General features: G+C 37.7%; 2 protein-coding genes and 1 non-coding gene across 3 annotated transcripts; 1 reads left to right on the forward strand and 2 right to left on the reverse strand.

The window, feature by feature from the left end:
- The first annotated feature begins 264 nt into the window (after positions 1-264).
- On the forward strand, positions 265-2,040 carry LOC144196783 (transmembrane protein 69-like). Its single transcript, XM_077717214.1, has 3 exons — positions 265-392; positions 504-548; positions 647-2,040. Exons 2-3 carry the CDS (start codon positions 504-506, stop codon positions 1,439-1,441), a joined length of 840 nt encoding a protein of 279 aa, XP_077573340.1. The 5' UTR covers positions 265-392; the 3' UTR covers positions 1,442-2,040.
- A 1,394-nt stretch (positions 2,041-3,434) lies between these two features.
- On the reverse strand, positions 3,435-14,121 carry slc25a24 (solute carrier family 25 member 24). Its single transcript, XM_077717777.1, has 10 exons — positions 13,692-14,121; positions 11,871-11,997; positions 11,662-11,749; positions 11,054-11,165; positions 9,152-9,310; positions 8,906-9,058; positions 6,960-7,067; positions 6,275-6,442; positions 6,047-6,197; positions 3,435-4,691 (listed from the first exon to the last, which is right to left on the reverse strand). The coding sequence occupies exons 1-10, from the start codon at positions 13,869-13,871 to the stop codon at positions 4,510-4,512; spliced, it is 1,428 nt and encodes a 475-aa protein (XP_077573903.1). The 5' UTR covers positions 13,872-14,121; the 3' UTR covers positions 3,435-4,509.
- A 353-nt stretch (positions 14,122-14,474) lies between these two features.
- Positions 14,475-14,545, reverse strand: trnag-gcc (transfer RNA glycine (anticodon GCC)). Its single transcript has one exon. It is a non-coding gene; the product is annotated as a tRNA-Gly (tRNA).
- Positions 14,546-15,450: the final 905 nt, after the last annotated feature.

The raw sequence follows: 15,450 nt of genomic DNA on the forward strand, positions 1-15,450 counted from the left end.
GTCCCCGAACGCATTAAGCGCGTATCTCAAGGTATTACCATATATACTAATATATTACGGACAATATAATGAATTACAGAAGGATAGTGCAGGTGAGGAGGTGAGGGGCAGAGAGGGAGAGAAAAAAGTAAGCACTTTATTTCCTACAAATTTCGATTGAATAAATCGTGGAATAGGAACGTAAGAACGTAGTTATTGACTTAAACTTATGATTTTTTTTCTCGCGCCTGCGATTTTGTCAGGAACCTTGCTTTTAAAAATTTTGTTTCGTTACGGACGTTTTTAATGTCGGACGTATTGGTATCTTGTCTTCTCTTGTGTGGGTCATCGAAGATCTGTGAAATTAAAGGTTAATGTTTGATGTAATATGTAATTTTGGATCTTAATCAGAGGTAATTATACGTCTCCTGAATAATGTTTAATTTCATAATTGTGTCGTTTAGAAAACGCGGGTTCTTGGAAAGTACAATTTTCTTCTTTTTTCCCCCTATTTCTCTCTTTAGATGTTTTCGACTACATTTAGAAAAAGCTGCATAACTGTCCAAAAGGTAATTCAGTGTGTTTTCATATATTTTTGTTTTACTAAAAGGGTTTATAATATCAAATTATAAGAATAATATTGACATACTTATCTATGTTTCCTCAGTTATATCACTTGGCACGACAGCCACCAAAATGTTGGTCATGGTCACTTATCAGACTTGGTGATGGTCGATCAAAAGATAATCATCAGATCAGCCAGACCTCATTTTCCAGACCCCTAACAGAATGGCGTCAAGTCTCAAGAGAAAAGCATTCTCCCAACAGCCATGCTTTCACAAGGACTGGGCTCTTCCTAGAGAGTCCGTGCTTTACACTGGGTTTTACAGCAAGAAATCAATCTTTTCATTCGTCAGTTGCGAGGCAAAAAAAGCGACCACCACCCGTACCACCCCCCAGGGAGCTGGACCTGCTGCGATATGATATGGTTGACTTCTGGAAGAGTCCCAAACCAGCTTTGGTACTGGGCTTCGCAGGATTGATCCCCTTTATTAGCCCTCCACTCATCATGGCTGTGACTGAAATCTACTTTCCCGAGCTTGCCTATGCTCAAGTGAGCTATGGCGCCGCCATTGTTTCCTTCCTAGGTGGAGCTCGCTGGGGGTTCGCTCTCCCAGAAAGCAGCCCGGCCAAACCGGACTGGATGAACCTGAGCAATAGCGTGGTGCCTTCACTGTTAGCCTGGGTAACCATGTTGATGGCCGACGACATTGTTCCTTCGGCAGCCATGGTTATTATGGCGCTGGGAGTTTCACTTCACTATGATTTGTCACTACTGCCCACATACCCCAGCTGGTTTAAAGCGCTACGTGCAGCCTTGACCATTGTGGCATTTTTTTCCCTAGTGGGTACACTAGTCTCATATCAAATGTTCCCAGAGAAGACTTTATTCTCTGCGTGAGAAACCTGGAAATCAATTACATAGAGTTTTGTAACATTCACAACAGTGGAAATGGTTGGCAATTTAAAGATCCCATCTCATTTTCTGAACTGCTCATTAGGGTCGTGGGGGGTGCTGGAGCCTATCTCAGCTGACTTCGGGCCAGAGGCAGGGGACACCCTAAAGTGGTGGCCAGCCAATCGCAGGACACAGGGAGAAACACAACCATTCACACTCATACCTAGGGCCAATTTAGTGTCCAATCAGCCTACTATGCGTGTCCTTGGAATGTAGGAGGAAACCGGAGTACCCGGAAAAAACCCACGCGGGCCGGGAGAGAAAATGCAAATCCCACACCGGTATACGGACCTGGATTTGAACCCAGGTTCCACACTATGCGCTAACCACTCAGCTGCCGGGCCACCCCCAATTTAAAGATGACTATTGTTATTACAGTAATCCCTCGATTATCACGGTTAATGTAGGTGTATGGCTGCAATAAATGAAAAACCCCGAAGTATGGTCAAAAATATATATTGTTTGTTTACTTCAGTGCTGAGTCGTAGTACCAAGCAGAGGACAGGGGAGTGGCTTCTGCTTGCGAATTTCAGCATGAATTTTCACATACTGTATGTTAAGTGAAAATATAAATTATATATAAAAAGAAATTATTGGAAATGCTGTGCATTGAAATCGCATCTTTATGATAATAAAAAAATGATTTTAAACTAAATCAGTGCTTGAATTATTATTTTTTTTCTATGAACACATTTTAGTGGGAATTAATACACAGGCCCAAACAGGCACTTTATCCTTGTGGAGAAGAAAACAGACCTTTATAATGAATTGATTAGTGAAAACAATCCAGATTAAATTCTCAAATTGAACAAATTTCATATACTCCATCACTAAAACTGACTCTTGAGCCCAATGGATTTAACAAGTGATTACTCCAGGTTGCATCTTACATAATGTGCTTTACCTCTGGCTTTCAAGACATTACACTGACTGTAGTAACTGCAAAGATGTTGCAATTGTGTTAGGTCATGGTAAATATAATAATTAAAAAATATGCATGCATGGAGGACTTCTTAGTTCCTTCTCAATCTTAATTTGGGCTTCATGGTAAACTTTATGTATTCTACCTATTCAAAACATGCACGTACGTAAGTAGTCATATGAGGTTTATGGAGACAAAATTTGAATATTACACATTAGGTAAATCTATGTATTCAAATCCAAGTAAAGAATGACTTTTGTCATTTGTCTCTGGGTTTTTACAGCTGTTAAATTACTTCATAATATACATACATTTTGGGGATCATGATCAGAGTCATGATTTTGATTTCATGATGTAATTAAGTTGATGCAGGTAATGTTTTTAATTAAAATACAATGTCCCCATTTAGGATTTAGAGCATTTTTTATGAAGAATTAGTATTTTGTCTCAAAGTGTTTTGGCAGGTGAACACTCAAGTAAATCTCTCAGCCAGACAATTATGCAATAGTGTGTCTAACTACTAAAAGACCACCTAATCAAGTCCTTCCACCCACGACAGGGCTTGACAGTTGGGCAGGTTGTCATTCTCAAGCTATTGGTAGACCTAGGCAAACTTGTCAAAAGCTAGGCAGACCTGCTGTGTTGAAAGCACCAATTATCCATACTTTTGTCTTTTAATCCTGAAAATGTTCACTCAAATAATAGTGGGTTGATCATTTCAAATTCATTGGGGTTTAGGCAAAATAATACCTGTTGTCACTGTTTAAATATTTCGGGCCTGCTGTAAAGGTCTTTGAAGTGTACAATGCCATGTGTTGCAAAGCAAAGTACAATGAGTACACAGTAGTACTGTTAAAAGTTATATAGATCAGTGCTATTAAGCTGGATGAATCTTACAGAATGATTATATTATGCTAAGGTTTACAAATTTAATGGATTTAGTAAATTCATATTTAAAAATGAACACTTTTTGTACTGAAATGATTTTATTAATGTAAACAGACATCTCATTATTCAATCAAATAAGGGGATAAAGACAAGGAAGAAAAACAAGGCACATATTTCGACAATGATTTTTGAAGGAGGCTTTGTAGATTAGCAGAACAACTGACAATTCTGTACATGAAAAAGATACTTGACTCTTGGATTCAAGTATGCTTGAAAAATACTCTGCACTGTATATTAGGACACACATGTATAAGGGAGAATAAAGATTGGATTTTTGACGTTACACGATAAAATTCTGCATTAAATTGGGTTGGCAATTTAATCTATAGGTCATATTTAATGACAAGGTGCACTTTAGATGCAAAATACCACTTTTCTTAATATGTGATGGTGTCAAACTCATCAATATCGTTGTGCATATATAATATTTTTAAAAATTGTTAATTCTACCTTGGCTTAATCTCATTAGATTTTGATTTTTGAAGAGCAATCATTAGCAAGTTAAACATGAATGTAATCATGTGTACTAATTGTGTTTCTTTTTAATAGCACTGTATGTATTCAATGGTCTATGTACTCTTTCCTATGCATTCCAAAATGTAAAGGACAAACTAAGTGTCATTTATGCACCCTATGTAAGAACCTAGTACCGTGTTGAGGGTATTCCTGTGATTCACAGTTCTGAAATCTTAATCTCTGCTCAGTCTTTCCTGTGTAGAGTTGTTTACTATATGGATTTCAAAAACATACATCTTCCTGTAATTGACAGTTTGAAATTTTCCATTGAGTGAGTATGGATCTGAATAGATTCCCACTCATTAAGAGTCAAATAGGTAAAGAATAATGAATGGATGAATAAAAATCAATGTTACCAAGAAGGGTCTCTTTGTTGTTGCTTAGGGAATACAAATTAAATGTGAATTCACTATGAATTTAGATAATATATATATTATATATGTATATTTATTTAAAAAGCAATATGTTTAGTATCACTTGGACTAAAGTAAGGACACCAGCGTTAAAGTGCCATATTTTCTTGTCTACGTCACCTCAATTTACATTTACGTTTTTTTTCCAGATGTATAATTTTGCTATTTGTTTCAGGACAAACATGAAAATGACAGCAAGCAAGATACTTATCCTACTTCTGTATACCCAAACCTGACCGCATGTATTCATACACTACATAGCTGATGCTGACAGCTGGCAGCACCTTCATGAAATTGGGCAAGATGCCACGATAAAGTCCAAAGAATCCTTCTTTCTCCAGAATCTTCTTCACCATTTGGCTCATCTGCAGCTGCTCAGCACCAACAACAGAAGCTGAGGAAAGAAATATGCCCGAGTCACCATAATGATGAAAAACAGGTAATAATGCATTTTATTCCTATTGCAATTTTTGGACACTAACAGCTGCCATGGTTAAGACCCAGACACGAGGCAGCCCTTCTAAGCCCCACCCATCACTACTGTAACGGGCAAGTGTTTTGCCCAAGCACACAATGACATTATACTTCTATAATGACAATAAAAGCATTCAATTTAATTCAATTTGATTGCACTACTTTAATCTAGATGTATCTTATATGTTTCACCTTTTTTGGTGGTGTTCTGAAAGATTGGACCTAAAGAGGTGTCCACTTTGTAAACAGAATAAGTAAAATCATAACAATGTTTTCATTAACTGGTTGGTGCTACCGTATTTTCTCACATATAAGCCGTATTTGTAACATTTGATCACTGAATCAAGGGTACGGCTTATATGCGCACAAAGCTTGCTATGCTCTTTCACCAGTAGATGTCAGCAAAGTACTATTTGCATTTACTAGTTGTTGTTTACAGTGTTCCCTCGCTTATCGCGGTTAATGGGGACCGGGACCCCCCGCAATAAGTGCATTTCCGTGAAGTAGGGGTGCCCCTTCAAAAATGCTTAAAGAAACGTGTAACACGTGCACAAAAGCACCACCAAGCAAAAACATCATAGTACTCCGTATGGAGGATCTTCTGCAGTTTTTTTGCACGTAAGAAACATCGTTATTGGGAGTTGTAAACATTGTTTTTTTGGGCGGTGAAGATGCGCCTGTAAACAGCCATGACGTCATCAATGCGATTCCTGAACTCTCACCATGTTATTGACCATTTCTTTGATGCAATTACTAATTCTTATTGAATATTTTGTTGCCACCTCTTGTAAAATGATGTAATTTATAATTTTAACTTAATATCTTCACATTTTTAATTTTTTTTTTCCTGAAAAAAATCCGCGAAGCCATGAGTCCGCGATAGCTGAAGCGCGAAGTAGCGAGGGAACACTGTATTTTGTTTTGCAGTAAGAAAACAACCATTACTGGCTGAATTAATTCCTAATGATATCGACCCTAATAATGTACTTTTGATTCATACAGTATCTCAGAAATGCCATGTGAGATGATTTTTCTTAAGATTTTCCCTTCAAAGTAACACATTTGTACAATTATACGTGAGAAATTGTAAAATACGCTTTTAAAGCAATTGTAAGGGTACGGCTTATACGCATGGGTAGCTTATGCAAGTACATACGGTAATAAAGCCATACACTATTTAAGAGAGACCACCGAGCAAAAAACAAATTGTACTACAGTATCAAATGTGGAAGATGTGATTTATGATTATAGTGAATATTATTTTCATGTTTGTACCTTGTGCCTGCATCCTTGTGCGAACTAGAGCCAAGGGGTAGCTGGTCAGTTGCCCACAAGTACTGGAGATGGTACCACAGCCCAGCAGTACAAGTATACCTGGGTTGGCTGTGTCTTTGGCATAGCGGGACAACCACAAGTTCTTCAAGCTCTAGTGATGATCAGAAAGGTTTGTGAGATAATGCAATATAATGTTTGAAGACGACTATGGCCGGAGTGATGACTCACTTCATAAACAGCCAGGTCTATTCCAGCGTATGGAATGATGCCCAGAATATTAGGAACATAGCCCTTGTAGAATGCTTTAATTCCTTCCTTTCTCAGGATTTTCTTTGCGCAATCAGACATTCCTGAATATTGCCCTGTCTTTCTGAGGGTGAGCCTGGTCTTCATTACCTGAAATGGCAAGATATTTATTTATATATATATAGTACTGTAAATAATAATCTGTTATCTATAATACTTGTTCACGACTGACTATCTGACACGTAGTGTAAATATAACATGATATCATTGAAAAATATTAAACAATATCTCATTTATTTTAGTATGTATGCTTATTTTTGTCATTTATAGGTGTTTATTTTTATTGATAACATAACACCATCATTCGAGTAAATCTAGACAGCAGGTATAGGTTTTATGGATCTGGATACGGCCAATATTTTACATTTTTCAAACTAATAAAGAAACCAATACACAATTCTTGCCAGCAGCTGATTCAAATAGATTGGTCTAATCACTGACGTGAAAATGTTAATCCAGTTTCACTATTTGTCAGACCGTTGCCATGCAAAATCATACAATTAAAAGAAAAAGATGGACAAAAATGTATTTGTATTCAAATAGACCTATCATTGTTAGACTGGTATTACTATGAAATATGAAAATGTGGATGTGTTAAAGAGCGCACCTCCATGGGATAGATGGCAGTTTGTGCTGTTGCGCCAGCAAGTGATCCAGCAATGAACCTCTCATGTGTCTTGATATTCCCAGGATCGCTAGCCATCATCTTCTTATACTTAGTGAGACAAAGTATATATAAAATAGAGAGGAAGCATTTAGATAAAAACAAGATAATAACAACCTTAAAACAGTTTTTAAAAAATAGACAGGGACCTCTACAAAAAGGATCATGGATCACAAACCAAAAAATCTCATTACACAACCATAAATTCTTCCAAAAGTGCCCGTTTTTGTTAACAGACAGGTTTTACACAGATTTTTTTTTAGGATTCTATATGTTGTAGATGCGTTGTAGTCCTTAAATCCGAAACACATACAAGCCACGAGGATTCATACGAAATCTGCTGTTTTGGTAATCTTTTGTACCTAAATGGAGACTTTCTTTCTTTTCTATGTATTGTCTTCCTCAGTAATGCAATATTCCCAATGTTTTTGCGCTTTACTTTCCCCTCACAATTGACATACTCTATAGAACACGGACCGCAATTGTTTAGATTTCACAACAAAATGTTCCACCAAGTTGTAAGCATGTCGGCCTCACAGCTCTAGAGTCCTGGGTTCAAATCTAGGTTGGTCCACCTGTGTGGAGTTTACATGTTCTGCATAGGTTTTCCCTGGGTACTCCAGTTTCCTCCCACATTCCAAAAACATGCATGGTAGGGTCATTCAGCGTGTCCCCTGCCTTTGACCTGAAGTCAACTGGTATAGGCTCCAGCACCCCCCATGACCCCAGTGAGGATAAAGCGGTTCCGAAAATGAATGAACTAATGATCCACCATTGCTGAGTGGTAGCTTGGTGATGACCTTTTTTTTTTAAATTACTATTATTTTTAATAATATTCACATTTTACACACATCACTTGCCATTATAAACATTTAAGATTCAACCAGGTTCATGGAGAGAAAAAAAAAGGATGAAAATGTGTGAACTGGGTAGGCTAAGTCAGTGTATCCCAACCTTTTTTGAGCCGAGGCACACTTTTTGCATTGAAAAAAATCTCAAGGGACACCACCATCTGAAAATCTTTGTCGCCTATATTTATAATAGTTATTCTCATCGAAGTTTTATCAGCAGAAATCGCATCAGAAATTATTCCAAAATCTAATTTTTCACAATGACCTAATGTCACGAAAATTTGGCCTGTGGACCCTGAACAACTTCCGGTTTGAATGATGCAAATAACCAAGTAAAGTTATTGATCGCATCATTTTATGATTTTTCTCTAAATATTACTTAAATCTCCTAATATTCCGCAAAAAAAAATTGTTCTCACACAGACTTTACGTCGGCAAAAGTTGATGCCCTAGAAACCAGACAACTTCCGTTTTGACTTCGAGAAAAATAAGCAACAAAATTAGTGTTTCACAACTTGAATCAAATAATAGTATAATCTACAATTTAACTTCCATCATATTTTGATTTGAACCTTGGAATAGTTCCATTTTAATCTTATATTCATATTAATTTTTCTCTCTCAATATCACATTGTATGACTTCTTGCAATTTCCCACGGCACACCTGACCATTGCTCACGGCACACCAGTGTGCCGCGGCACAGTGGTTGGGAAACACTGGGCTAAGTGATGCCATGTACGTACAATTTCTGTCTTGAAATCAATGATGTAGGCCAAATCACCTGAAGGATATCAAATATCTCTATTTTTTTTTTATAACTACATAAAAAAATACTTTCCCCAACCAGGTCAACCACACCAGTATTCACACTGTTAAGAATTTAGTTGAACTCAAATTGCATATTAAATATAGAAACACTCTCTAAACCTTATCCTGCCAAACAATAAAAGCTCCAAATAGCAGATAAATAGCTCCAAACAACACTCACTAGACTTACTAACTGAACTGGAAAAACTACGGATTAGTTTAAACATTACCTTCTCATACGCCATGAATTTAATTGCAGTTTCTGGGGCGATCTTCAGTACGTTAATACCATTTCCCCGCCATAAAGACGCCAAACCTCCCTCTTTCAACATTTGCTTGAACCCGCTGACCAAGTTGATTTGGTTGTTCTTGGAAGAGTGAACCTGTAAATTCAGAGTAATGAGTGCTAATGGCAGTTACCTTTAATAAAAATGAAATTATTCATGAATTTTACCAATACAGTACATTAGACACACCTGCATGAAGACTTTCATTCTGTCCAGGGGGGCAGTGCCTGTACGGGAGACTGCTCCTGCCATAGCCCCTGCAGAAAGCTGCTTCCACCACAAACCTGTGGTCTTCTCCTCTTCAGTGAACTCATCTGGGATGGTTAGGCTATCACCAATGTCCAGCACCTGAACACAAGCATTTGTGTATACAGTGGTACCTCGACATAAAAGCACCCTGACATACGAGCATTTCGAGATACGAGTAAAATTTCGAGCAAATAATTATCTCTAGATACGAGACAAATTTTGAGATATGAGAAAGCCAGTTGGCGAAGACATGAGAGGTTGTTGATGATTTTAGCGCAGTCTTTTTTGCCGCATCTTTTTCATGTTTTATAGATATCTATGAGCACTGGGCGGAGCTTTGCATTTTTTCAGGGTTTTTATCCCGGCACTCAGCGTGAATGGCGTAGCGATTGCAAGTACGGGGAGCATATATTACTTCTCGTTGGCAAGTGGTCGAGCGTTATCCTATTGTGACGACATTTGTGTGCATCATTTTCAGAATATTTTGAAGGGAATACAAAAGCAAACAGCCTATCGATAGTGAAAGTCAAGGTGGAGGCGGGGCAAACAGCCAACCCGACCGGGAGAAGAAAGGTATAAAAATGTAAAACAAAATTAATGAATTATAGAATTAAGTTTAGTGTAAGGTTAGATTAAACTAATTTTAAGTCTGTCTGCATTATAATCTCAGTTCATTTAAAGTTGTTTCTGTTATGTAATATACGATTCACCGGTGCAAAAAGTTTAACCCCTAACCATAACCCCCCGACTTACAAGTAATTTGAAATATGAGTTAAATTCCGTGCAAATATGTACCTTGAGATGCGAGACAAATTTTGAGATACGAGTATAAGAGATAGCCAAGTGGCTGCTTATGGTGTCTTTCTTGCTGCATGTCTCGTGCAAAGATCTCTACAAGCACTGAGCGGAGCGTTGCATTTTTTCCGTGTAGTTATTTCTTGCTTTGTTAGTAGATGGTGAATTACACAGACTACAAATGCATACCTGTCAACCTCGAACCATTTGTGATCTTACCAAATTTTGTTTTCGCCCTTACATATATGTATAAATACATGGAAAATCTTACCACTTTACTTTTTTGTAATTTTTTGCAAATGAAAGTAAACATAAACAAGGGAACAGGAAACGGAAATCACATGGTGAAAGTGTTACAAAACGAAATGTTTATCATGATCTTTTTTTTTTAGCCAATCAGAGGCGCCGGTACATATATCACTTGGCAGACATGCGTTTCCGGGAAGAAACAATGGCGGATGTTGAAAAATGGCTACAAAGTGCCTTAATTTATTTTTTTTTCTCAAAATCACCGTTTAGCGTACCATTTTCATGTGTACAGCGTACCAATATAAAAATGGGCTTTCAGTTGTACCAATTACGGCGAGAACGTACCAGTTGACAGGTATGCAAATGCATGAATAATTCATACCCATTTAAAATGCACTGCAATTTTTTTTATACCGAAGCATTTTTGAATATGCATTGATAAAGCGCTCCTAAGCATTTAATAGGTTTCTTTGCACTAAAATGAAAACTAAAATAAAAATATACACGTTTTGTTCAAAAATAAAAAAAACATTTTGCTGTATCTACCGTCGCACAAATAATGCCCATTTTTTCTTTCGATATAATCAATAACATTTGTGAGAACACTGCTCTGAGAACATGAATAATCACATTTAGTTTATTAAAAATACAGCATCACAGTAACAACTTAATGTTTAAGAGATGTAAAGAGTTTTTAATTAAGAGGTAATGAGAATTTGAGTGGTGATTTTGTGGAGAGGATTGGCAATTGTCATTATTCTGCATTTGGGACAAATTGTTGAAAAATTTCCCACATACCGTTGTGTGTTTCCAATATCGGACAACTTCCTCTAGGTTGGTAGCTGTGGTCAAAAGGAAATGCTCCCTCCATTCATTCCAGTCCACAGTCATGGTGCCATTTCCATCGATACTGTAGAAAAAGATCAGTATATTAGAATTAAACAACAATCAAGTATACAGGCTTTGCAAACAATATCATATGACGAATTGAAATACTTGTTGAGCAACAGACACCGGAGAAACTATTTTGTTCATTTATGTATTTGTATATATGTATTATGTATTGTTGAGAGTGTATGAGTGCATTTATTTTTAACACTCTTGTGTAGTGGTGTCAAACATTCAGCCCACAGGCCAAAAAGTGGCTGGTGGGGCACCCTGTAGCTCATTTATACCATACGTAAAGAATTTGATGCTTTTATGCATGATACGTTTTTTTCTTGAATTTCGTTCATACATGTCAAAATACATTTTATTTAGCGTTTTATCTGAATTATAGAATTTACAAATAAAGTTCAGCTCTACTGAAGAAAAATTCAAGTTATGAAAACAGTTCTGGAAACAATTAATTTCATAAGTAGATGTATGACTGTCAGCATGAGATCAATTAAAATACAAAAAATTACCTCTTAAGGATCTTCTCTGCTTCCTCCTTGCTGACGTCCAGCCCAAGATCTGCAAGAGACTGTTTGATCTCCACGAAATCTATTTGGCCTGTTAGATGATAAACACATGACTGATATGAATATGCAGGTAAAAAATAAACTGTACAGCCAAATCATGGCATTAGTACTGACCCATTAAAATTCTTGTCAGCAGAACAAATTCACTTTACCATCATTGTTTTTGTCTAAGCTCTTGAATGTGAGTTGTAACTTCTTTTCATGTTCCTTCAGATACTTGGAGAATTCATTAAAGTCAAGTCCTTCATCTTGGTCCTGGTCTCCGGAGGAAATTATTTTCTAAAGAAAAAGAATATACATAGATATATTGGTCAAATGAAATAGCACTCATTACAGACACTGCGCCTTTAACTGTGGTGCGACATATAGTCGTAAAAATACGTTAATTGTCCATATGTGGAAAGGAATCAATAGTGTGGGCATGTGACCTGCAACCAGTGCCCCAGTTCACTTAACTGTGACACTGAATGAAAAATGATAGAAAATTATCAGGAGAGAGTAGTGAAATTCACATTTCTTTGTTTTCTGTTTGCTCTGTGTGGTTCTAGTCATTTATATTTCCTCAGCTTTCCTTCATCTGCAAAATATGAAATCAAGTAACATAATAATGAAAACTGGGAACAAAGACACAGCTCTTCTCTGGATGAATTGAATCTCAAAGGAATCTTGTGATAAAAAAAGATATTCGTCATCCGGGAAGCTTATGAATGCCTCTAGGTGCGAAAGTTTCATGTTACAAAATTTTATATATGCAAATGACTAACTCAGGATATGAAAAAGATCCAAGTTACGAAATCCCCCAAAAACTAAATACATCTCCTTATCCGTTATTTTATTTTGAATTCCCCTTATTAACCAATTAAAAACTACAGATGCAACGTGGCACATATTTTGACAAACACACACATTGGGCACAAAGTAAAAGTCTAAAATGTACTACAAAGTGAACGGCTTTTGGCCCTAGAAGAACGGCCTCTTGCCGCCATCTGGCCTCAAAACACGTGTATTACATCTATAACGACCGCAGGGGGAGTAGTGGTGATATTGGTAGTAGTGGGAGGAGTAGTAGCGATATTGGTAGTAGTGGGAGGATTAGTCGTGATATTGGTAGTAGTGGGGGCAGTAGTAGTGATATTAGTAGTAGTGGGGGGAGTAGTGGTGATATTGGTAGTAGTGGGGGCAGTAGTAGTGATATTAGTAGTAGTGGGGGGAGTAGTGGTGATATTAGTAGTAGTGGGGGGAGTAGTGGTGATATTAGTAGTAGTGGGGGGAGTAGTGGTGATATTAGTAGTAGTGGGGGGAGTGGTGGTGATATTAGTAGTAGTGGGGGGAGTGGTGGTGATATTAGTAGTAGTGGGGGGAGTAGTGGTGATATTAGTAGTAGTGGGGGGAGTAGTGGTGATATTAGTAGTAGTGGGGGGACTAGTGGTGATATTAGTAGTAGTGGGAGGAGTAGTGGTGATATTAGAAGTGGGAGGAGTAGTGGTGATATTAGAAGTGGGAGGAGTAGTGGTGATATTATTAGAAGTAGTGGGAGGAGTAGTGGTGATATTATTAGTAGTGGGAGGAGTAGTGGTGATATTAGTAGTAGTGGGAGGAGTAGTGATGATAGTAGTAGTGGGGGGAGTAGTGGTAATGTTAGTAGTAGTTGGAGGAGTAATGGTAATGTTGGTGGTAATGTTAGTAGTAGTGGGAGGAGTAGTGGTAATGTTAGTGGCAATGTTAGTAGTAGTAGTAATAGTAGTGTCATCGAGAGCCCCGATCCAGTCTGTTTCCCATGTCTCCCTCCACCAACACACCGGAATCAAATCATCTGGATCGGTATCAAGCTTCTTGACAGCTTGCTGATGAGTTGATCAATTTATTCAGGTGTGGTAGAGGAGGGAGATATGGAAAACAGACAGGATAGGGGCTCTGTAGTAGTTATATAGTGGAAGTATACGGGTGTATATTACGACAAGTTACCAAGTTACCTTAGCTGCTCCTTTCCTGGTCCGTATCCCCATTGCAGCCAGGCCTGCCTTCAGTTCGGACACATCCACTTTTCCATCCTTGTTGGTGTCGAGTTTGGCGAACAACTCCTCGTAAGTTTTGGAGGCGTCCGCTGCGCATTGGCAGTCCGTAAAAAACAATTTTCGAACTATTTCATACATGTTTTGCTCTACGAAAGGAAAACGCTCCAGATGTGAAGATAAACCCCGCCTGCTGTGGTCGCCGCTTCTGGTTTGGGCTCCGGGACTTCCGCAATGTAGCGCCCCGTGGAAAAGACAACAAATATTTACTGGACAGACGCTTGCATGAAGGAGCTAATCGAATTAATTTACACGAAGGAGCGAGCGTGGGTGCTTGGGTAATCTTGAGCATAAACGCCCAAAAAACGCCTTCTTTTTAAGACTTGAAACAGAGAGACACACCCTTCGATGGAAAAAAAAAACGCGCCTGTCAGGGTGGGTCCCATTTGGATATCCAGTAAAACCTCGTTTATTGCGGTTAATTATTTACAAAACCAATAGGCGTATAATCGTATAATAAAAATAATAATTACAAAAAGTACATATATGGGAAAGTGTATACATATACATAGAGATTCCAAAGCAGGAGGCTATATTATCATCTTATAACTTCAAATCAACTGATAACTTTCAAAGTTGGATGCAGAGCTTTGAAAATCCAATTTCACAATCCTTGGGACATGTAGTATCCTAGACTTAGTCATGGCTTAAATGGTGTTTCAGTGTTGTGACTCCATCAAAGACTGCATTGACTGGGAATCGGACCCAGGCCTCTCGCATGGCAAGCGAGAATTCTACCACTGAACTACCAATGCGTCATACAGCTATATAGCCATGTTAAAACATGTAATTTGTTGCATTAAATGTAAAGGTTAAAGGTCAACTTTTTTAAAATTCTAAAGAAAAAGGCAATATTATCATGTTTTAACTTCAAATCAATTGGAAGCTATTAAAGTTGGAAGTTTACGTTGAACATCTAGTTTCACAAACTTTAGGAAATATTGTTTTCAATATTCTAACAGCGCGCAGACAATTTGGAATTATTTAGTAAGTATTGATGGACAAAATATAATATATGATTCAGATATTTCTTAGGGCAGCGGAGAAGGCCTTGAAGGTCCTGAACCGGGGCAGTGTGCATCGTTTTAAATTTGTGAGTCATATTGGAAGGAATTTGACAGCTGGTCCTGTTTATATATAGGACTATACTAGTACCCAAATGCAGCAATTGGGTATATCTGTTTAGGCTGTGGTAGCGGGTTGTAATTTGTGATTGCAGTACTTAACTTCTACCGAAGTGTGACGCCAAATGTCACACGACTGCTGCACTGACAGCTGTTTTTAGTTTTTGGGCCGAGGTGTTACCATCATCAACCACAAGACAGCAGCAGAGTTACCTCGTTTCATTTGGTTTAAAGAGGGGCATCAAGCTGGATATAATTAGATTTTTTTTTCTACGCCAATATAAACATAGTGGGAGACTGTCCATTTGTTTTTGTTTGTATTATTGCTAAAAAAATGCAATTGGCCTGTAAAGGGAACACGTGTTAAGAACAATTTATACAGGAATTGTTTTTGTTTAAGTTCATATTGCCAAACATGTATAACATATACATGTCTGCCAAGATGTACTTAAGCAGGAAAAAAATCATTTTTTATACAGTATAAGTGAGACAGGGACTTTGAGCATTTTTTGAGTCATTTACCCATTTTGGTGACC

This window comes from Stigmatopora nigra, chromosome 5 (assembly GCF_051989575.1).
Source record: "Stigmatopora nigra isolate UIUO_SnigA chromosome 5, RoL_Snig_1.1, whole genome shotgun sequence".
NCBI lineage: Eukaryota > Metazoa > Chordata > Actinopteri > Syngnathiformes > Syngnathidae > Stigmatopora > Stigmatopora nigra.